The 16,981-nt window shown below is 34.6% G+C and overlaps 1 protein-coding gene across 6 annotated transcripts in view; it reads left to right on the forward strand.

Moving 5' to 3' along the window:
* The first annotated feature begins 1,652 nt into the window (after positions 1-1,652).
* LOC101899374 (uncharacterized) overlaps positions 1,653-16,981 on the forward strand; it is a 75,419-nt gene continuing 60,090 nt past the window's right edge. Inside the window, exons 1-2 of one of the 6 annotated variants that reach the window (XM_059127094.1) lie at positions 1,653-1,714; positions 11,520-11,711. In XM_059127094.1, the coding sequence (XP_058983077.1) occupies positions 11,683-11,711 (29 nt within the window). In that variant the 5' untranslated portion in view covers positions 1,653-1,714; positions 11,520-11,682. Of the gene's footprint in view, positions 1,925-2,079; positions 2,218-11,519; positions 11,712-16,981 lie in introns of those variants that run through there. The other 5 variants (XM_059127091.1, XM_059127093.1, XM_059127090.1 and 2 more) reach the window with 5 other exon arrangements.

The following is a 16,981-nucleotide window of genomic DNA, read 5'->3' on the forward strand; positions in this document are numbered from 1 at the left end:
CCAGAAAAAAGTTATTCGTGATGGAATTCAAGCGTGATAGTGTGATTTCTTTACATTTGGTTAGAAAACCACAAGTGGCTATCGTTAGAGCACTCCAGAATTTAAATTTGAATAAATCTTTTGTGTCTCGTACCATCGCTCGTTACCGTGATACTGGTAGCGTAGCCCGACGTCAAGGAAGTGGACGGTAGAAAACAGCAACATCGGTAGAAATGGTTCGAAAAGTAAAAAAGCGCGTCGCAGTGACAGAAAAATGGCTCGTGACCTGAACATATCGCAGTATTCCATTCGGCAAATATTGAAAAACGAGCTCGGGGTAAAGCCATTGAAATTCCAAAAAGTGCAAGAAAGAAAATAGACTCAAAAGAGTTGCTTCGCTGGGCCAAAAGTGTTGAACTGCCGAATTTGGTTTTCTCCGATGAGAAAACGTTCGTTGTCCAGCAGCTTGTAAACAAACAAAATGATCGTGTTTACATGCCAAAGAAGTCAACTGAACTCAAGCGCCGGCCATGGTGATGGGGTGGCCCGCAATATTCTGGAGGATGCCTTGGGCACGCAAACATTTTGGCCGAAGACCTTGGCCATTCCAAAAGGAATCAGCACCATCGCAATCAGCACGCGCCATCCAAGAACGTTTACAAAATGAGGTTCCTCATTTCCAGCGCACAATGGCCGCAAAAATCTCCGGATACCAATACGTTGGACTATTGTGTCTGGAGTATTTTGGAAAGCAAGGTTGAAACTAAAAGGCCATAAGTCGTGCCAAAGGTGACCAATTCGAACATATCTAAACTTATTCTAAAATTTGATGTTATTTCCGACATTTTTTGCTTTTATTCAATAAAATTAAAAAAAATAAAAATTATGACGTTTTTTTTTATCTCAACCTGGATATATTAAACATACTTTCATACCAATTTTTAAATTGTTTTGCTCTATGTGTTTACATAATACCAAATGAAATTTAGTACCACTTTAGAACTTTTTGTAAGCTTAGATTTTGATTTTCCAAAAATCCTGAAGTACATTTATTCTGCACTCCATCAGTGGCTTTTTTCCGAAACTCAGAACAAAGTATTCAAGTTTTAGTCCCTTTTAGTACGAATTTCAAAAACCTAGCCTTATCACACTACTAGGAACCTTTTCGTCGGCCTCTTTATCGTCTCCTGTGAATTTTCTTTCATCCGAAAACCGAACTTTTTTCCAGTGCACTTTTTGAGTGTAAGAATATTTTCTCTTTGAAACGAGCAACTGAAAGAGACAAAGAGCTAACTAAAATTGTCATTTATGCCACAAAGCAATGCAACAATAACAACAATCAAAGTGTGACTTGCAGATTTGTGGCAAATAAGCAACAACATTTCAAACAAACAAAGCCCAACTCCACATCCAACAGACAGCAATCAAATTGAGCAACAGCAAAAAAACTAATGGCCCAGTCAGAGTTACTCTGCTCCCCGTGTGGACATTGTTCTCTTTAAAGGCTGAGAGCGTAAGTCAGGTTAACTGCTGTTGGTTCTTGTTTTCTTGTGTGCCACACCACAACAAAAACAATTCAGTAACAAAGAACTAACAGACGGTCGAACGGAGGAATGAATGGATGGTTGGTTGGATGGATGGACACAATGGCACTAAATAAGCGCAGACAATTCTGGCAAATGCTTCAGTCTATGACAAGATTTTATCGGGTGCGTATCTCCGCTCTAACGCTAAAGTGAGTTACTCGGCTCTTTCGTAAACGTTTTCGTAAAACGCACACTGCCGACTACTAATACGGATTCATTCAGTTAGTCAGTCAGGTTGTTAGTCCTCAATAAAACAACATTGCAACTAAGTGGGATTCGTTTCGTGTCAAAGAAAGAAATTTTTATGCGATTGCGCAGTTATTCGAACCGGCGATCCTGAAGAGTTGTAGTTGTGAAATGTGTGTGTGTGTGTGATTCTGCTTTCCGTGGACGATTTGTTGCATTTGCACGGTGGTTTTTTGGCAAATGTGAAAGTGTGTTTGTGTGCTTATACAATAATCCTTGCAGCCCTCTGCCTAATATGTAATTCACGCATTTAACATTTAGTTCAACGGCAACATTACAATGTGTCACTTTTAACGTGTTTGGTTCAACGCATTCGTGAATCGGAGGACAAGTGTCGAATTTTGATTTGTAGTGGACATTTTCGTGATTTAATGCAAAACCGGTCGAGTTTTATGTTTATTATTGAGTGTTGTAATTTTTTCGCATCGTTTAGAGGATATTGAAAAAGAATTCCGTATTATTTGTAACCTTGAATAAAAAAATTGACTTTTATTGGGTTACAAAGTTAAATAACAAAAGACCGTTTTCAAATATCACAAAAACAGTCCAGTTTGAAATATACTACACAAAATTTATATTGCAGAACATTAACAAATTTACAGATCCTTAGAACGTGAATTTTAAAGAATTTTTAAAGTGACAAAGAATAGATTCTAAATAAATTTGTAAGACCTCCCAGAAAGAAAATTTCTGCAATTCGGATTTGGAAGATAGATTTTGAATAATTTTTGTTGGGTTTCAGAACTTGGGGAAATTTTTTTGGCAACATATCAACATATTTCGTTTTTCATACAACACTATGTGTCTTTATGATACACTACACCGACTTTATGAAACCCTACACCACATTGCATATTTAGTAGAGCAACCCATAACAAATATCCTTTTTATGGGGAATTCATGGGAATTAAATCATACAAACTATCACAATTTTCAAGTAGGTCAGTCAGCCAAAATGAACTAACATATTGGAGGTATATCCTCCAATGAATCGAATTCTACTAATTCCAACCATTCCATTCGAGCTTATGTAAACCATTTGGATCATAATAAACTTCAAATCTAGTAAAGATATATATGGGATATACATCCAAATCTGGACCGATATTGATAAAAATCGGCAAATGTATTTTTGTGCTCTATTTTCTAAAATTTCCTCGAATATCAATGGTACGGAGTGAATATTACGGCTTTGATATATTACGTTTTGGTATGGCCCCCATACAATGGTATCTCCTTATATCCGGTATTTTGATGATTTTAGCTACATTATTCACCGATTTTTTCAAGTTTTGCAATTTGAATATTATGATTAAGGTTGCCTATGCAGGCCCACGTTGTCGTATTTTTAACGGTTTTTGTTTTTTTGGATATTGCCAAATTCGTTCTTGATCAGCGTAAAATTATAAGTCGATTTAGCCATGTCTGTCTCTCTGTTGTAATCACGCTATCTTTCGAACGAATTGAGATAGAAGGCTAAAATTTTGCACACGTGTTTATTTTTCCAGTAGGCAGGTTAATTTTGTAAATGGGCCATGTAGGTCCACGTTTTCATATAGCCCCCAATATAACGGTACTTCCCGATATTCGGTATTTTGATGATTTTAGCGACATTATTCACCGGAATTGTTTCAACTTTGGTATTTGAAGTTCGAAGTGGATACTACAGCCTATGACAGAAAATTATCTGGCCAGGGCCACGTCTTCGTATAGCCCCATATAACGGTAACTCCCTATATTCGGTATTTTGATGATATTAGCGACATTATTCACCGGAATTGTTTCAAATTTGGTATTTGAGATTCGTAATGGATGCTACAGCCGATAACAGAAAATTGTCTGTGCAGGTCCACGTCTTCGTATACCCCCCATATAACGGTACCTCCCAAAATTCGGTATTTTGATGATTTTAGCGCCATTATTCACCGGTATTGTTTCAAATTACGTATTTAAAGTTCGTAATTGGAACTACAGTCTGTGACAGAAAAATGTCTATGCAGGTCCAGGTCTTCGTATAGGCCCCATATATCAGTACCTCCCCATATTCGGTATTTTGACGAGTTTAGGTACAATACCCTCCGAAATTTTTTGAGATATCGTATTTGACGTTAGTAATGGATGCTATAGCCTGTGACAGAAAATTGTCTATGCTGGTCCAGGTCTTCACACAGCTCCGATATAATGGTACCTCCGTATATACAATATTTTGATGATTTTAGCTACATTATTCACCGTTTATTTCAAGTTTGGAATTTGAATATGGTAATGGCTAATGGCAAATAATGCCTATGTAGGTCCACGTCGTATAGACCCCAATATAACGGCAATATTCGGTATTTTTAAAATTTAACAGAATTTTTTAAGGATTTTAATTTTTTTAAATTTCCAAATTCGTTCCAAATGGTGGAGGGTATTCAAAGTTTGGTCCGGCCGAACTTAATGCTTTTTAACTTCTTTATTTAATTCATATGCTTAAAGTTTGTTATATATAGTTCGTAATAGGAACCATTCTAGCAAACTGTCTATATAGGTCCAAGTTTTCGTACAGCAATCATGTTATGGTACCTCCCGATATTCGTTGTTTTGTTGACTTTAGTCGAATTTGCAAAAAAAAATTTTTTGTCTCGAAAGTTCATACTAACAGAAACAGCATTCCAATACTGAAGCTGGACACTTATAGAATTTTTTTCAAAAGCATTACTTTCCAAAAATTCGGCTTGACCGAACTTGATTGTTCCTTTTTTGTTTTCGCTAAAATTTGTAATTATGGATGTTGAATGTAAACTATGGATATGGGTAATATGGGTTTGGCCGATTCAATTTGCATTCAAATTCTGTACTGACCAATTTAATTTGTGTCCACAGTCTTAGTCACATTTTCATTTCGCAAATTCTTCTTCATTGTACATTCTCGCAAAAATATGATCAATAAACATTCAGGATTACGATGCGAATACCGGAATTATTCTACCGTGAGCCATACATAAGTTACTTTTAGTTGTCAACGCGATATAATTTAACGCCGTTCCAAATCGTTATACCCAACACGTCATAATATCCTTCATAAATCCCATAAAGTATATGTATATATCTTATGAAATGGCTTAAAATTTAATGTTTATTTAGGCATTTCCGTGCCTGTGTCGGTATGCTAAAATCACGAGAGATATTGCTCTATTAATTATAGAGCTTTGAAATATACACGCGCATTAAAAATTCCAAGATGTTTGCAATACTCAAGTCAATTGAACGCCGCCTCATATTCAGACTAGCTTTGCATTCTTATCAGTTGTCCAAAAAGACTTAATAAATAAATGTTATTCTAAGCTAGAGATGTATTAAAATATGTTAAGTACTCAAATTTTTGTCTAATTAATTAAACTAATGTTAGTACAACAAGTAACACTTAGGCTTGTCATTAGCTAAGTGGTAAATGAATTGAATTATGATAGAAGAATACAGACGTTGACACAGCTACTGAAACAATGAACTCTCACACCAATTTTGAAATTCAAAATTTTAAATGAAAAATTATTCAAATTCGTAAAAATTGTTGAAATTGCATATCATAACAACCACCGATCGGTGATGCATAAAAAAATGCAAATCTAAAAACAACCTTTAAAATTTTTTGACATTTCAATGTTGCCAAACGTTTATATAACACCCATATGACGGCACCTCGTTTTCGATATTTCGGTGGTTTCAGAATCAATTTCTGCTTAATCGGTTGTAATTTGACATTGTGGACTTTCTCTGGGCAGATTTTCTTCTCGCAAAAAATGTTTAATGTGCGTCAATTTTTATACCTTTCACCATTTCAATTATGTATGAAACCTCTTTTCATAGAGCTGTCAATATAGGATAGGGCTTTTTATAGTCCGTATATAACTGTACCTCTGGATATTCGGTATTTTGATGATACAGGTTCACGCATGGTACAATGAATTCAAGGTAGGGCAGAACAACCATATGATTTCAATTTTTTCATTTTTCTGGCTTAATATGTCAACTTCATTTGTTTATGTGTGTGTATTTTTTCAATAATAAAAAATTGTTCAGGAAATATTCAAATTTGGGTGTTTTCAAAATGCTTATTGCAACGTATACCTCGACAAAATCTACAGTTTTTGTTGCGAAATAAACCATAAGAGATATATAGAACATAATTTTGAAAAGAAATTTTGACCTTTCATTCATTTTTCGCGGTTTGAAATTATTTATTCAAAATAAATGCAACAAGTTGTTTGATTTTTTATTGTTTTGATACTAATTCTGACATTACAAGCCAAACAGGTAGACCTCTATACTTGCAATTTTTTCAAAGTTGACCTACCTTCTCTTCATTGTACCATGGGTTCACGTATTTGTATAGCCCCCATATAACGTTACCTCCCTACATTCGATATTTTGATTTATTAGCGGCAATTATTTCAGCGAATATCTTAAAGGCATATGACAAAAATTACATACACAGATCCACGTCTTCGTAAAGGCCGCAATATAACATTATTACATTATTTTTATGATTTTAGCAACATTATTCAGCGGAATTGTTGATATTTCGTATTTGTAGATATTAATGGGTACAACCTCCTATCAGAGAAAATTGCTCATACAGGTTCACGTCTTCGGGTATAGCGGTAACTCCCTATATTCCGTATTTTTTTATTTTAGCAGTATTTTTCAAAGGAATTTTTTGAAAATTTGTTTGTTCCTTCCAAATAGTGAAGGGCATTAAAAATTCGGCCTGGCTGAACTTAGCTGTTTTTTTACTTATTTAATATAATGGATATTGAGGGTTTAGGTCCGAATTTCCAACCAATTCAGCAGTAATTTGATTTTCCTCTCGAAAACATTAAATATAGGTATAGCCTTACAGGGTGAGATAAAAAACTGCAACAAAGTCAAACGCCATAATTTTTAATTTTTATTTTATTAAATGAAAGCAAAAAATGTCGGAAATATCATCAAATTTAAAAATAAGTTTAGATTTGTTCGAATTGGTCACCTTTGGCACGAATTATGGCCTTCAAATTGGCTAGCTGCAAATTCTCAGCAAAATGCTTTTGTACGCTTGTAAACAATATAATGAGCTGTCAATGGAATAATTTTAATAATCGGAGTGGCTTAGAAATGACAGCAGTGTGAAGTTGGTAGCAGTTTTTTTCATCTCATCCAGTATGCAAAATATGTAAAAAATACAAATGTTGTGCCTTTTATTCTTATTGATTTGTTATGTAACGATGCTCTACGACCATCCAAAAAATAAATACATTAGCATAGTCTTCTAATCATGTGTCTTGGAAACGTATTGGCATTTTTCGACAAAAAAAAACTACAATTTTTCTGAATTCTGCTTTTCAATTTCCATTTCTTTCACACAAACGTAGAAGATATTATGCTCTAATTTGTTATTGCCAAAATTTTATGCATTTATGAAAGTAAATGTGAAAGTTTAAATTAATTTGAAACTAACAATTTGTACGTTTTACGACTTACGTCATTTCAGTGCAAAATAAGAGAGAAAAACAAAACAGATTTTAATAACAAATGTACATGATGACCTACATAATTTTATGGATGGTTACTGTATGCGAGTACGACGAGTACATGCAGCTATGCTGGGTACGATAATGACGAGATGAGATGATCTATGAGTTTTAGTTAAACAGCTTTGTGTATGAACGGCTAGGCAATATAAAGAGATAATAAGCTACATGTTTTTCCATAAAATCCATCTCTTCTAACAAGTGTTCTGTGGGGAAATTTGACAGTTCCTTGTGTGTGTTTAAATGACAGTGTTAAATTTACGGTTATTACCAGTCCAGCCAGGCTCTAATGCATGTTTAGAGCTTCTACTCAGCCACACTCACATTTGTTGATGTAAACATGTGTGTTGACACCCACTGTCAATTTGAACTGTCAGTTTGGTTTTGGGGTGAAAAGTATAAGCAACAAACACTTCCTAAGACGCATGAACGTGAGCGTCAGCGTGAATACGTGCGTGAGCCAAAGTAAAACATCTGTAACACTTTGTGTTTTTGTGGAGCGCTCGTTGACATTTCAAACGTGTAAACAGCTTGTTCTCAAGACAGTTATGAGGATAGAATGGAGAACATTATGCGGGGCACACGTACATTCACCACGATGCTTCGTTAGAAGCATCGTAGGAAATAAAAGAAAAAAGCAAGTCAACAGAAAAAAACTATCTGCAATGCTCTTGCAGAGCAGGAAAATGCAGACAAAGAAGAGTTGTGAAAACAAAATAATGTGGTAATGCGAAGAATGCCATTGGGATTCTTATGGCCATTTGAGTCTTGCGAACTACTTACCTTACACAGAGTTAGCTGGGAGTGCGCATTTTGCGCATCATCTGAGGTATTTTCTTTTTGCGGATACATTGTAGAGATTCTTCAAATGATTTCATCTCAGTGGCCATGTAACAAAGCACGCGTGACCGATTTCTTTTCCAGAGAAACAGTGATGTGGGTTCGGATCTGATATAAAATATGAGGCATACTCAAATTGTAAATGTAAATTCCCATAAATATCTTTAGTATAGTTCTGAAGCAACAATTAACCTGTCAATTAGGCTTAAATGAAACATGGGAGAAGCATTTAACGTTGGACGCCAACATTTCTTAAAAATAGCAAATACAAAAAGGCAAAGAAAACAAGTAAGCAAAGGCTATAGTCGTGCGGGACCGACCATGTTATACACTACAATACTACAATATGTTAGAAGTCCCCTTATGTCCTAATCCATTTTGAAAAATTTCGCTTTTGAAATTATATTAAGGAGCACTGCCCAGATATTACCCTTAGCATTTTGACCAGGGACATTTGCCCAATATTTACGCACTCTATCGCGCTGTTAGTTGTTGTATTCTATTTTACAGCTAAATATAATCCTATGGTCATACAAAATGCTAGAATTCTTCCATGTCCTTAACTCTCTTCTCAGGCGTGTCGGTTGGCTTCAATTGTGTGATCAGTAATTTTTTTCTGTGTTTGGTTCATTTGAATCCTCAAGAGGGTATCTCCAAATTCAGATTTGCTTGTCTACGATATTTGGCTATATTCATCAACGAAATCAGCATAAAAAAGCCAGAAGTTCGCCTTTTGTGTATTTCGGATATCGCCTGTAAGTAATGTTGGTATTTTTTCACACAAAAGTAGTGGTCCATTCTACCCGCTGTCGTTAACTCAAACTTAATGCGATATTTCCTTTGGTTTCTATTTGTCACTTTTATAACGGCTGCAAAATCAGAAACATTTTTGTTTTTTTGGTCCATTTCAACCACTAAATATATTGCGGACATCTTTGAAAAAATAGGCCTAGCCTATTGACCCTCGTGAGGATCGGACGATAATTGCAATCTGTATATAACAACCCCAATCTGTGCTGTAAGGTAAAAAAAATATTACAAATTATACACTTCAATATTAAAGGTCAAATTGAAAAATCGCATACGATAAAAAATATGAAAAAATAAAAAAGTGTCACAAAATACTACAAAATCTATATTAACATCTTTATTGGCATCTTTTTATGCGATTTTTTTAGATTTTATTCTTTTATGCTAAGAAGGCATTCTGAATTATCAAAATTGGTGCAGCCATTATTGAGATATAAGCATTCTAGCAAACATCCCCTTCGTTTGTATATATACATTCTAAATATTTCGCATTATATATCTGATATCGGCATCTATGTAACGGTCAAAATTGACCTGTTCGTAGATTTGTGATTATAAATATAAATATATATATTATAAATATTGTTATACATTCGGACCCATGGCTTTTTGTATGAACTCCAGTCCAGGATATTTGAATACAACCAAGACTTTCTATGCCACTGGATTGCTTGGTTAAAATAACTCTACCAAACAAAGATCATGACCAAAGAAAAACTATGTCGACCCATTTCTTTTAGTACTACCACAACACGTAGACCACAAGATTTATATAAAATTCCAATTTTACTGATACCATAGAAATGTAGGATGTATATTCCTACGGATATCTGGCTGATGTATTACTGCTTTTTAATAAGTGGAGAAGTATATCTATATATTTAAGAGGTGTGAAATAAATGACTGGCTGACTGAGAATCAACACCTTGGTGCGTAGGGCTTGGGCTGGGTTTTCTGAAAGTCGTTTTAAAGCCTAAATACTTTGTATTGGGCATACGGAATGAGGTAGAATTTGAAATGAGAGTCACTGACGGAATGCAGGATAGATGTCCCAAAGGGTTTTTGAAAATTCGAACTTTAAGGTTACGAAAAATTGAAAAATGAAACTTAACTTCTAAAATGGTACCATTTGGTATTATGTGAAAGGATAGAGCTAAACACTTGAATTCTGAAATTTTTGTATGAAAGCCACTAGTTTTGAGAGAAGAAATACTAAATTTGCCGTTGAATGAATGGGTATAGTTTATTTTGAACAGAAAATTCGGAACTTATTATCCATAAGAAATTCTCATTGAGAGGACTTTTTGGTCTCTATGAGTAGACCTCTATAAAAAGAGATCATGGTCTTCTTTGAGAAAAACACATCATGGTTTTCTATGAGAAGGGAATCTCCGGGCCTTGTTTGAGTATATCTCCTGGTCTTCTCATGGAAAAACCTCATCCTTATAAGAATCTGGTCTGTAATCCTCTATGAGAAGATGCCAGATGTTCTACGGGAAAACCTCTTGGCCTTCCGTCAAAAGGCTTTCTGGACCTCTTGGTATGGGGGAACCCTTTGGGTATCTATGCGAAGGCCTCTCGATCTTCTATTAAATGGCATCATATTTCTTTAAGGAAAGAAATCCTGATTTTATATTAGAAGGCCTTCTGGTGTTCTATAAATTGACATTTTGGTCTAAAGGAACACGTCTGACCTTCCATAAAAATAATTCCTATGTTTCATTAGGAAGAGTTATTATCTTTTTATTCTACAAGTAGTAGTATTCAAGTAGCAAGAAGTAGTCCTTAGCAGTGTCCTTGTCATCAATAAGAAGAATTATTGCTCCTTCTTGGGGATTAGTCTTTTTAGGGAAGATTGGGCGATTTAAAAACAAGTCCATTTTTAGTGGTCGTCTCAGTGCTCCATTAGAATACCCCTTGGACTTTTTTTTTTGCATCAACTGAATGAAATGTCATCGGTCTTTTACAAAAGGATCTCTTGTTCTTCCATTAAAATACATCTTGGTCTTTCATAAGAAGTTTTTTGAGCTATAATAAAACTCTAGTCTATGATAGATTAACGAACTTCAACATAAAAAAATAATGGTCCCGTTTTTTTTTAAATTCTCCATATTATTTTTTGGTCTTCGATAAATTTTGGGGTTGCAGTCCGTTTTAAATCCAGAAATTCCTCGTCGAATTCGTCTTTTTTTCTGCTGCAATGAAAACTCAGTTTTTGTATAAAAAAGGGATTTCTAAAAAAACAATTGATAAAAATCTCCTAAATAACCAATAGGCTTAAAACCGCGTATGCATCTAAATATTGTTCCAAATAGTTCCCATTATACAAACACTATTTCACCAATGCCAACCACTGTGCAACACACAATTCAAATTGCCCATAACGCGATCTGCTGTGATCTTCATGCGATGTTGTCTTTAATTGGAATTATTGGCGTAACGTTTTGTGTGCTCTACCATCATTTTCAAAGTCAATTTCATTACAAAGTGTTTTGTTGACTTCCAGTGAGACTTAAAAATCATTACAACTACTAAAAAAGTTAAAGAAAAGAAAAAAATATTAAAACGAATTAAGGAAATCAAAACATATCTTAAAGAGTGATAAAAACGACAACTAAAATACTAAAACAACAACAAACAACAAACAATAAACAATAATTGTGTACAAAATGCTGCTAATAAAATTAATTATAGTCAGGTAAGTTAAAAAAAATGAAATACATTTATTTCAATGTTTCCCACTTTGTCTGCATCAGCGCATCTAAAATTGTATCCTTAATTGAAATGTGTGTGGAGTCTCTGTCCTCTAAGCTGCACGTTTTTATTTCTCTAACTAACAACCTTAACTAGTTACCTTGTCCAATTTGGCTAGAATTGTGTCAAACAAGAATGATATCACATAGGTAAGATGGACGAGCGAGTTGCCGGTTTTTCTGTAAAGAACAGCAATTGAGATCTGTGTCATTTGCAGTTGAGACGAAGACGAATGGGTATACATTTCATGGGAATGACCAAATTGCAGAACATTATTTAAGTCGGATATTCTGTAGATATTAGCCCAAATATGGCCAAATAGTTACTCTGAGGGTAAAAACAAGATAAACAAGTAAAAAAGCTGCTAAGTACGGCCGGGCCGAATACCCTCCACCATTTGGAAAGAACTTGAAAATTATCAAAAAATTGTCCGAAAACGATCACTTAATTGAAAACTTTTATATGGGGACTTAATTGAAAACCGTTATATGGGGACTATACGAAGACGTGAACCTGCTTACGAATGTATATGCTGTAGTACCTGTTACGAACTTCAAATACGAAATTTGAAACAGTTCCAGTGAATAATGTCGCTAAAATCATTAAATTATCGAATATCGGGAGGTACCGTTATTGGGCTATACGAAAACGTCATTACGAAATTTTAGTCATAGACTGTAGTAACCATTGCGAACTTTAAATATGAAATTTGTTACAGTTCCGTTAAATAACGGCACTAAAATCACGAAAATACTGAGTATCGGAAGGTACCGCTATATGGGGGCTATACGAGGACGTGGACCATTAATATATTCCAATACGATATTTGAAATGATTCCGGTAAATAATGTTGCTGAAATCGTCAAAATACCGACTATCGGGAGGTACCGTGGAACAACTCTAGTTTAGTAAAAACTCTTAGATTTTTTCGAAATTTTTCCCAGAGATAGGTATTTTTACCCTGAATCCCGGAAACTATTTTTTTTCTTGGGGGACGTACCCGGGACCCCAGATTTTTGACCCGAAAATCCGGGTTCAAGACCCGGCCTGGACCCGGATCCAATTACCCCATATAGACGGAAGTTATGGTCAAATTATCGATTTTTTGGACCCGGATTTTTTATAAAACACCCTAAAAGTCAAAAAAGGCCCATTATGGGGGTCAACAAAATTGGTAGATATTGGTCCTTCCATCCGCATTACCCGATTCTAACCAGTTCATTAAAATTATGTTTTCAATAAAAAAAAGTTTTATTTCGCGTAGCCGTCGTTGGATTACAAAAGCACCACATTTAGAAAACTTTGGTTCGCGTTAGCCGGTGTTGGACATAGTCAGAGGAGAAAATCTCAAAATCTCCACTTGTTGGATAGGTATTTTCATAAGCTTTCCAACGATACCTATATGGTCTATATCGAGTAATTGGATCCGGGTCTAGTCGGGGTCTTGAACCCGGACTTTGGGGTAAAAAATCTGGGGACCCGGGAAAAAAATAGTTTCCCGGGATCAGGGTAAAAATACCTACCACTGGAAAAAATTTCGAAAAAAAATTGAAGAATTTTTACTAAACTAGAGTTAAGCCGTTCCGTTATATGGGGTCTATACGAAGACGTGGACCCGCACAGACAATTATCTGTCTTAGGCGGTAGTATCCATTTTGAACTTCAAATGCCAAATTTGAAACACTTCCGGTAAATAATGTCGCCAAAATCATTAAAATACCGAATAACCGGAGGTATCGTTATATGGGGCTATATAAAAATGTGGGCCTACATGGCTCATTTATGAACTTATCCTGCCTACTGGAAAAATAAACATGTGGGCAAAATTTTAACCTTCTATCTCAATTCGTTCGAAAGATAGCGTGATCACAACAGACAGACGGACAGACAGACAGCCAGACATCAAATCAATTCAAAATCAAGAATATATATACTTTGTTGGGTCTGAGATGAGTATTTCGAGGAGTTACAAACGGAATGACAAAGTTAATATAAAAATCTATTTTGTTAACAGTGGAATATATCTCACCACAATACTAAAATAAAGTATTTTACCTCCGAAAACACCAATAGGAATCTACATGACAACATTCAAGATTATGGATTGAAATCTTAGTATAGCACAGCAACAAGTTATATTTTTAGCTTTTAGTATTTTTGTAGCCTTGAGGTAGAAATTTCCAAAAATGCTACCTTTTCTCAACAACCTACACCAGAGAGATCCTTTTTAAAAATTATCCAATTATAAACTACTAGTAAGTGCCCAATACATCGTCAGCGAAAAGTCCACCTTAAAATTTTAGCTGCATTCCAACTGTTCGTGTTTGGCCTTTCCAGTACTCAAAAAATGCACAATTTGTTCAGTTTGACAAAGTTTTTTAATCATGATCTTCAAACATCGTACTAAATCTTCAGACTTTCAATTTTTTATATATCTTATTTAAGTTTTTTCCTTTTCGGAAAGAATAATAGGAACATATTTACCTTTTATATCTAAAAGTGTTTAAAAAGTTTATCTGTCATATGGAAGTTAACTCTTCGATAAACTTAAATTAATAAAACCATTGCAAAATGGACCCATTTCCACATTTAAAACGGTTCCACATCTTAATCCGAATCCACATCATTTCCGAAACCACCTTAATATCTCAAACTCAGATACCAACAGAGACCCCAATATGAACTTTCGGAATTCCATTTCTATCCTTTCACCCAATACTAAAGTTAATGTGTACTATAATTGTTCGAAAAGCACGAAAATGGACTAACATTCCAATATTAACTCCGTACCTTAAACACAGACACCAACATTGACATCTATATCAAATTTCCGGATTCCAGCTCTATTCATTTACCCAATACCAAATTTAGTACTATTTATTACTTTCCGTGCAATTATAATACGCATTTGCAAAACCACAATTATTATACAATTATAGTATACATTTCCGAAACCACCTCCATATGTCCAGGTAACACATGAACAACGATCCAAATACCAAATTCCAGATTTAACTCACTATCTGTTGACCCAATGCGAAAGTGTGCAAAATATAGTACTATTTAGTACTTTTCGTGCACTTGTTGTATGCATTTCCAAAACCACATCTTTATCGTAATCCTACCACCAACAAATTTTCAAAATTGCATCTTCATCCGTTCACCCTAAACCAAAATGTTCCAAATTTAGTACCATTCACTACAGTTCACACATTTACTTTCCGTTCACATAATACCAAATGGTACCATTTCAGAAATTTAGTATCATTTAAGACATTTTTGTAACCTTAAAGATTAAATTTCCAAAAACACTTTGGGACATCTGTCCTGAACTCCAGCAGTGACTCTCATTCTACACTCCAGAATTCTAGCTCATTTCGTTTGTCCAATACAATGTATTCAATTGTTAGTACCTTATAGTAATTTTTGTACATTTTAATTACGACTTTCCAAAACTGGCCCTCGTGCAAAATTTTAAAATTCTAGCTTTAGCAACGTTGCACCATTTGTAACTTTCAGTACTTTTTGTATCATTTTCAACGATATTGTACTTTTTGTACAAATTTTCGTACCTTTAAAATACGAAGTTCCAAAAATCCTGATTTATATCACTATTTTACACCAAAAGCGACCCATGTGCTAAATTTTAAAATCATATATATTATTTTGTACGTTTTCGTACCCTCAACGTTATATCACCAAGAGAGGCCACTTTGGTATAATTTGAAATTTTACTCCCTGCGGTACCAGAAAGAGTGGACAATAAAACCCATATTCAGAATTTTTCAAAGTTTAAATGAATATTTGGAGTTTTTAGACCCTACATCGGATCTGCATCATACATTCTATCCACACATATATGACGAAATCAGAGTACAGTTTTGACCTTTTTCATTCGGAAGTTTTTTCCTCCTTTTGTTTTGTGTGAGAGCTCTCCCGAGTCATTGATTTGTGTTTGTGTGCAAATAATAGGAAACGGGTTGAAGAGGAGGGGTGTGATCGTTTACAGAAAAAATACAACAACGGTATAACAAAAACTAAAACAGTGCTCGCCAAAAAAAAGAATCTGCTCTATTTTAAAATGAATTTTGCTCCCATTCAAAAACGAGGAGGATATGCTAACTCCTATTCGTGCGACATCTAAAAATTGAGTTTGCTCGATTTTTTCTGCCCCCAGGAGTACTCCCGCTCGAATTCGAGCGAGTTTTTCGAGGGTCTGGATGAAACATTATGAAACACAATTTTGGTCGTTTAAACTGAGACGTTTGGTCCGGAGACTGAACACGAGATCCCACAAAATAGTTACTTTTCTGACATTTTTCGTACATTTTACATAGTTGGGTCGGATCGCATTTCTGAGTACGTCACTGATCTGAAGGTTTGATATCAAAGGCAGAAATCAAACAAAGGCCAACATTTAATCCATCTTTCTTTTGGGTGGTATTTGGACAATAGTTTCATCATGTTCAAAATTTCGACGTACTTGAAGACCCCATTCGCCTTTTACGAGATTGGTGTTAAATACAACTTCGCCCATCATGGCTCAGATAAGAAAATAAGTAAAAATATATTATCAACATAGGAGGTCGCTTGATCGAATCTCCAGAAAGGATTTATGGCAACCCTCATAACCCTATAAACAATATTACCCATGGTACAATGATATCAAGGTAGGGCTATGATACCATATGATTTTAATTTTTGTTTATTTTCTTGGCTTAATATGTCATCTTTATTTGTTTATGTATGTGTTTCCTTTTCAATAACACAAAAATTGTTCAGAAAATATTAAAATTCGGGTGTTTTCAAAATGTTTATTTCAACGTATGCATCGACAAAATCTAGAGTTTTTGTAGCGAAATAATCCTTTAGAGATATATTGAACCTGGTTTTGAAAAGAAGTGTTGACCTTTCATTCAGTTTTCGCGGTTTTCAATTATTTATTCAAAATAAATGCAACAAGTTGTTTGATTTTTTATTGTTTTGATACTAATTCTGACATTACAAGCCAAACAGGTAGACCTCTATACTTGCAATTTTTTTAAAGTTGACCTACCTTCTCTTCATTGTACCATGGTATTACCATTCTGTTCATATTCTACCTCTTACTCCCTTTTATCATTCTTAATCAATAAATATTTCCTTATTTACAGTATCATCTCAATAAATCTTAATGATTATTAGCTAACAATTTCAATCCCCAAATTATGGTAA

The sequence above is a fragment of the Musca domestica genome, unplaced genomic scaffold, assembly GCF_030504385.1.
Source record: "Musca domestica strain aabys unplaced genomic scaffold, Musca_domestica.polishedcontigs.V.1.1 42, whole genome shotgun sequence".
NCBI classification, from domain to species: Eukaryota; Metazoa; Arthropoda; class Insecta; order Diptera; family Muscidae; genus Musca; species Musca domestica.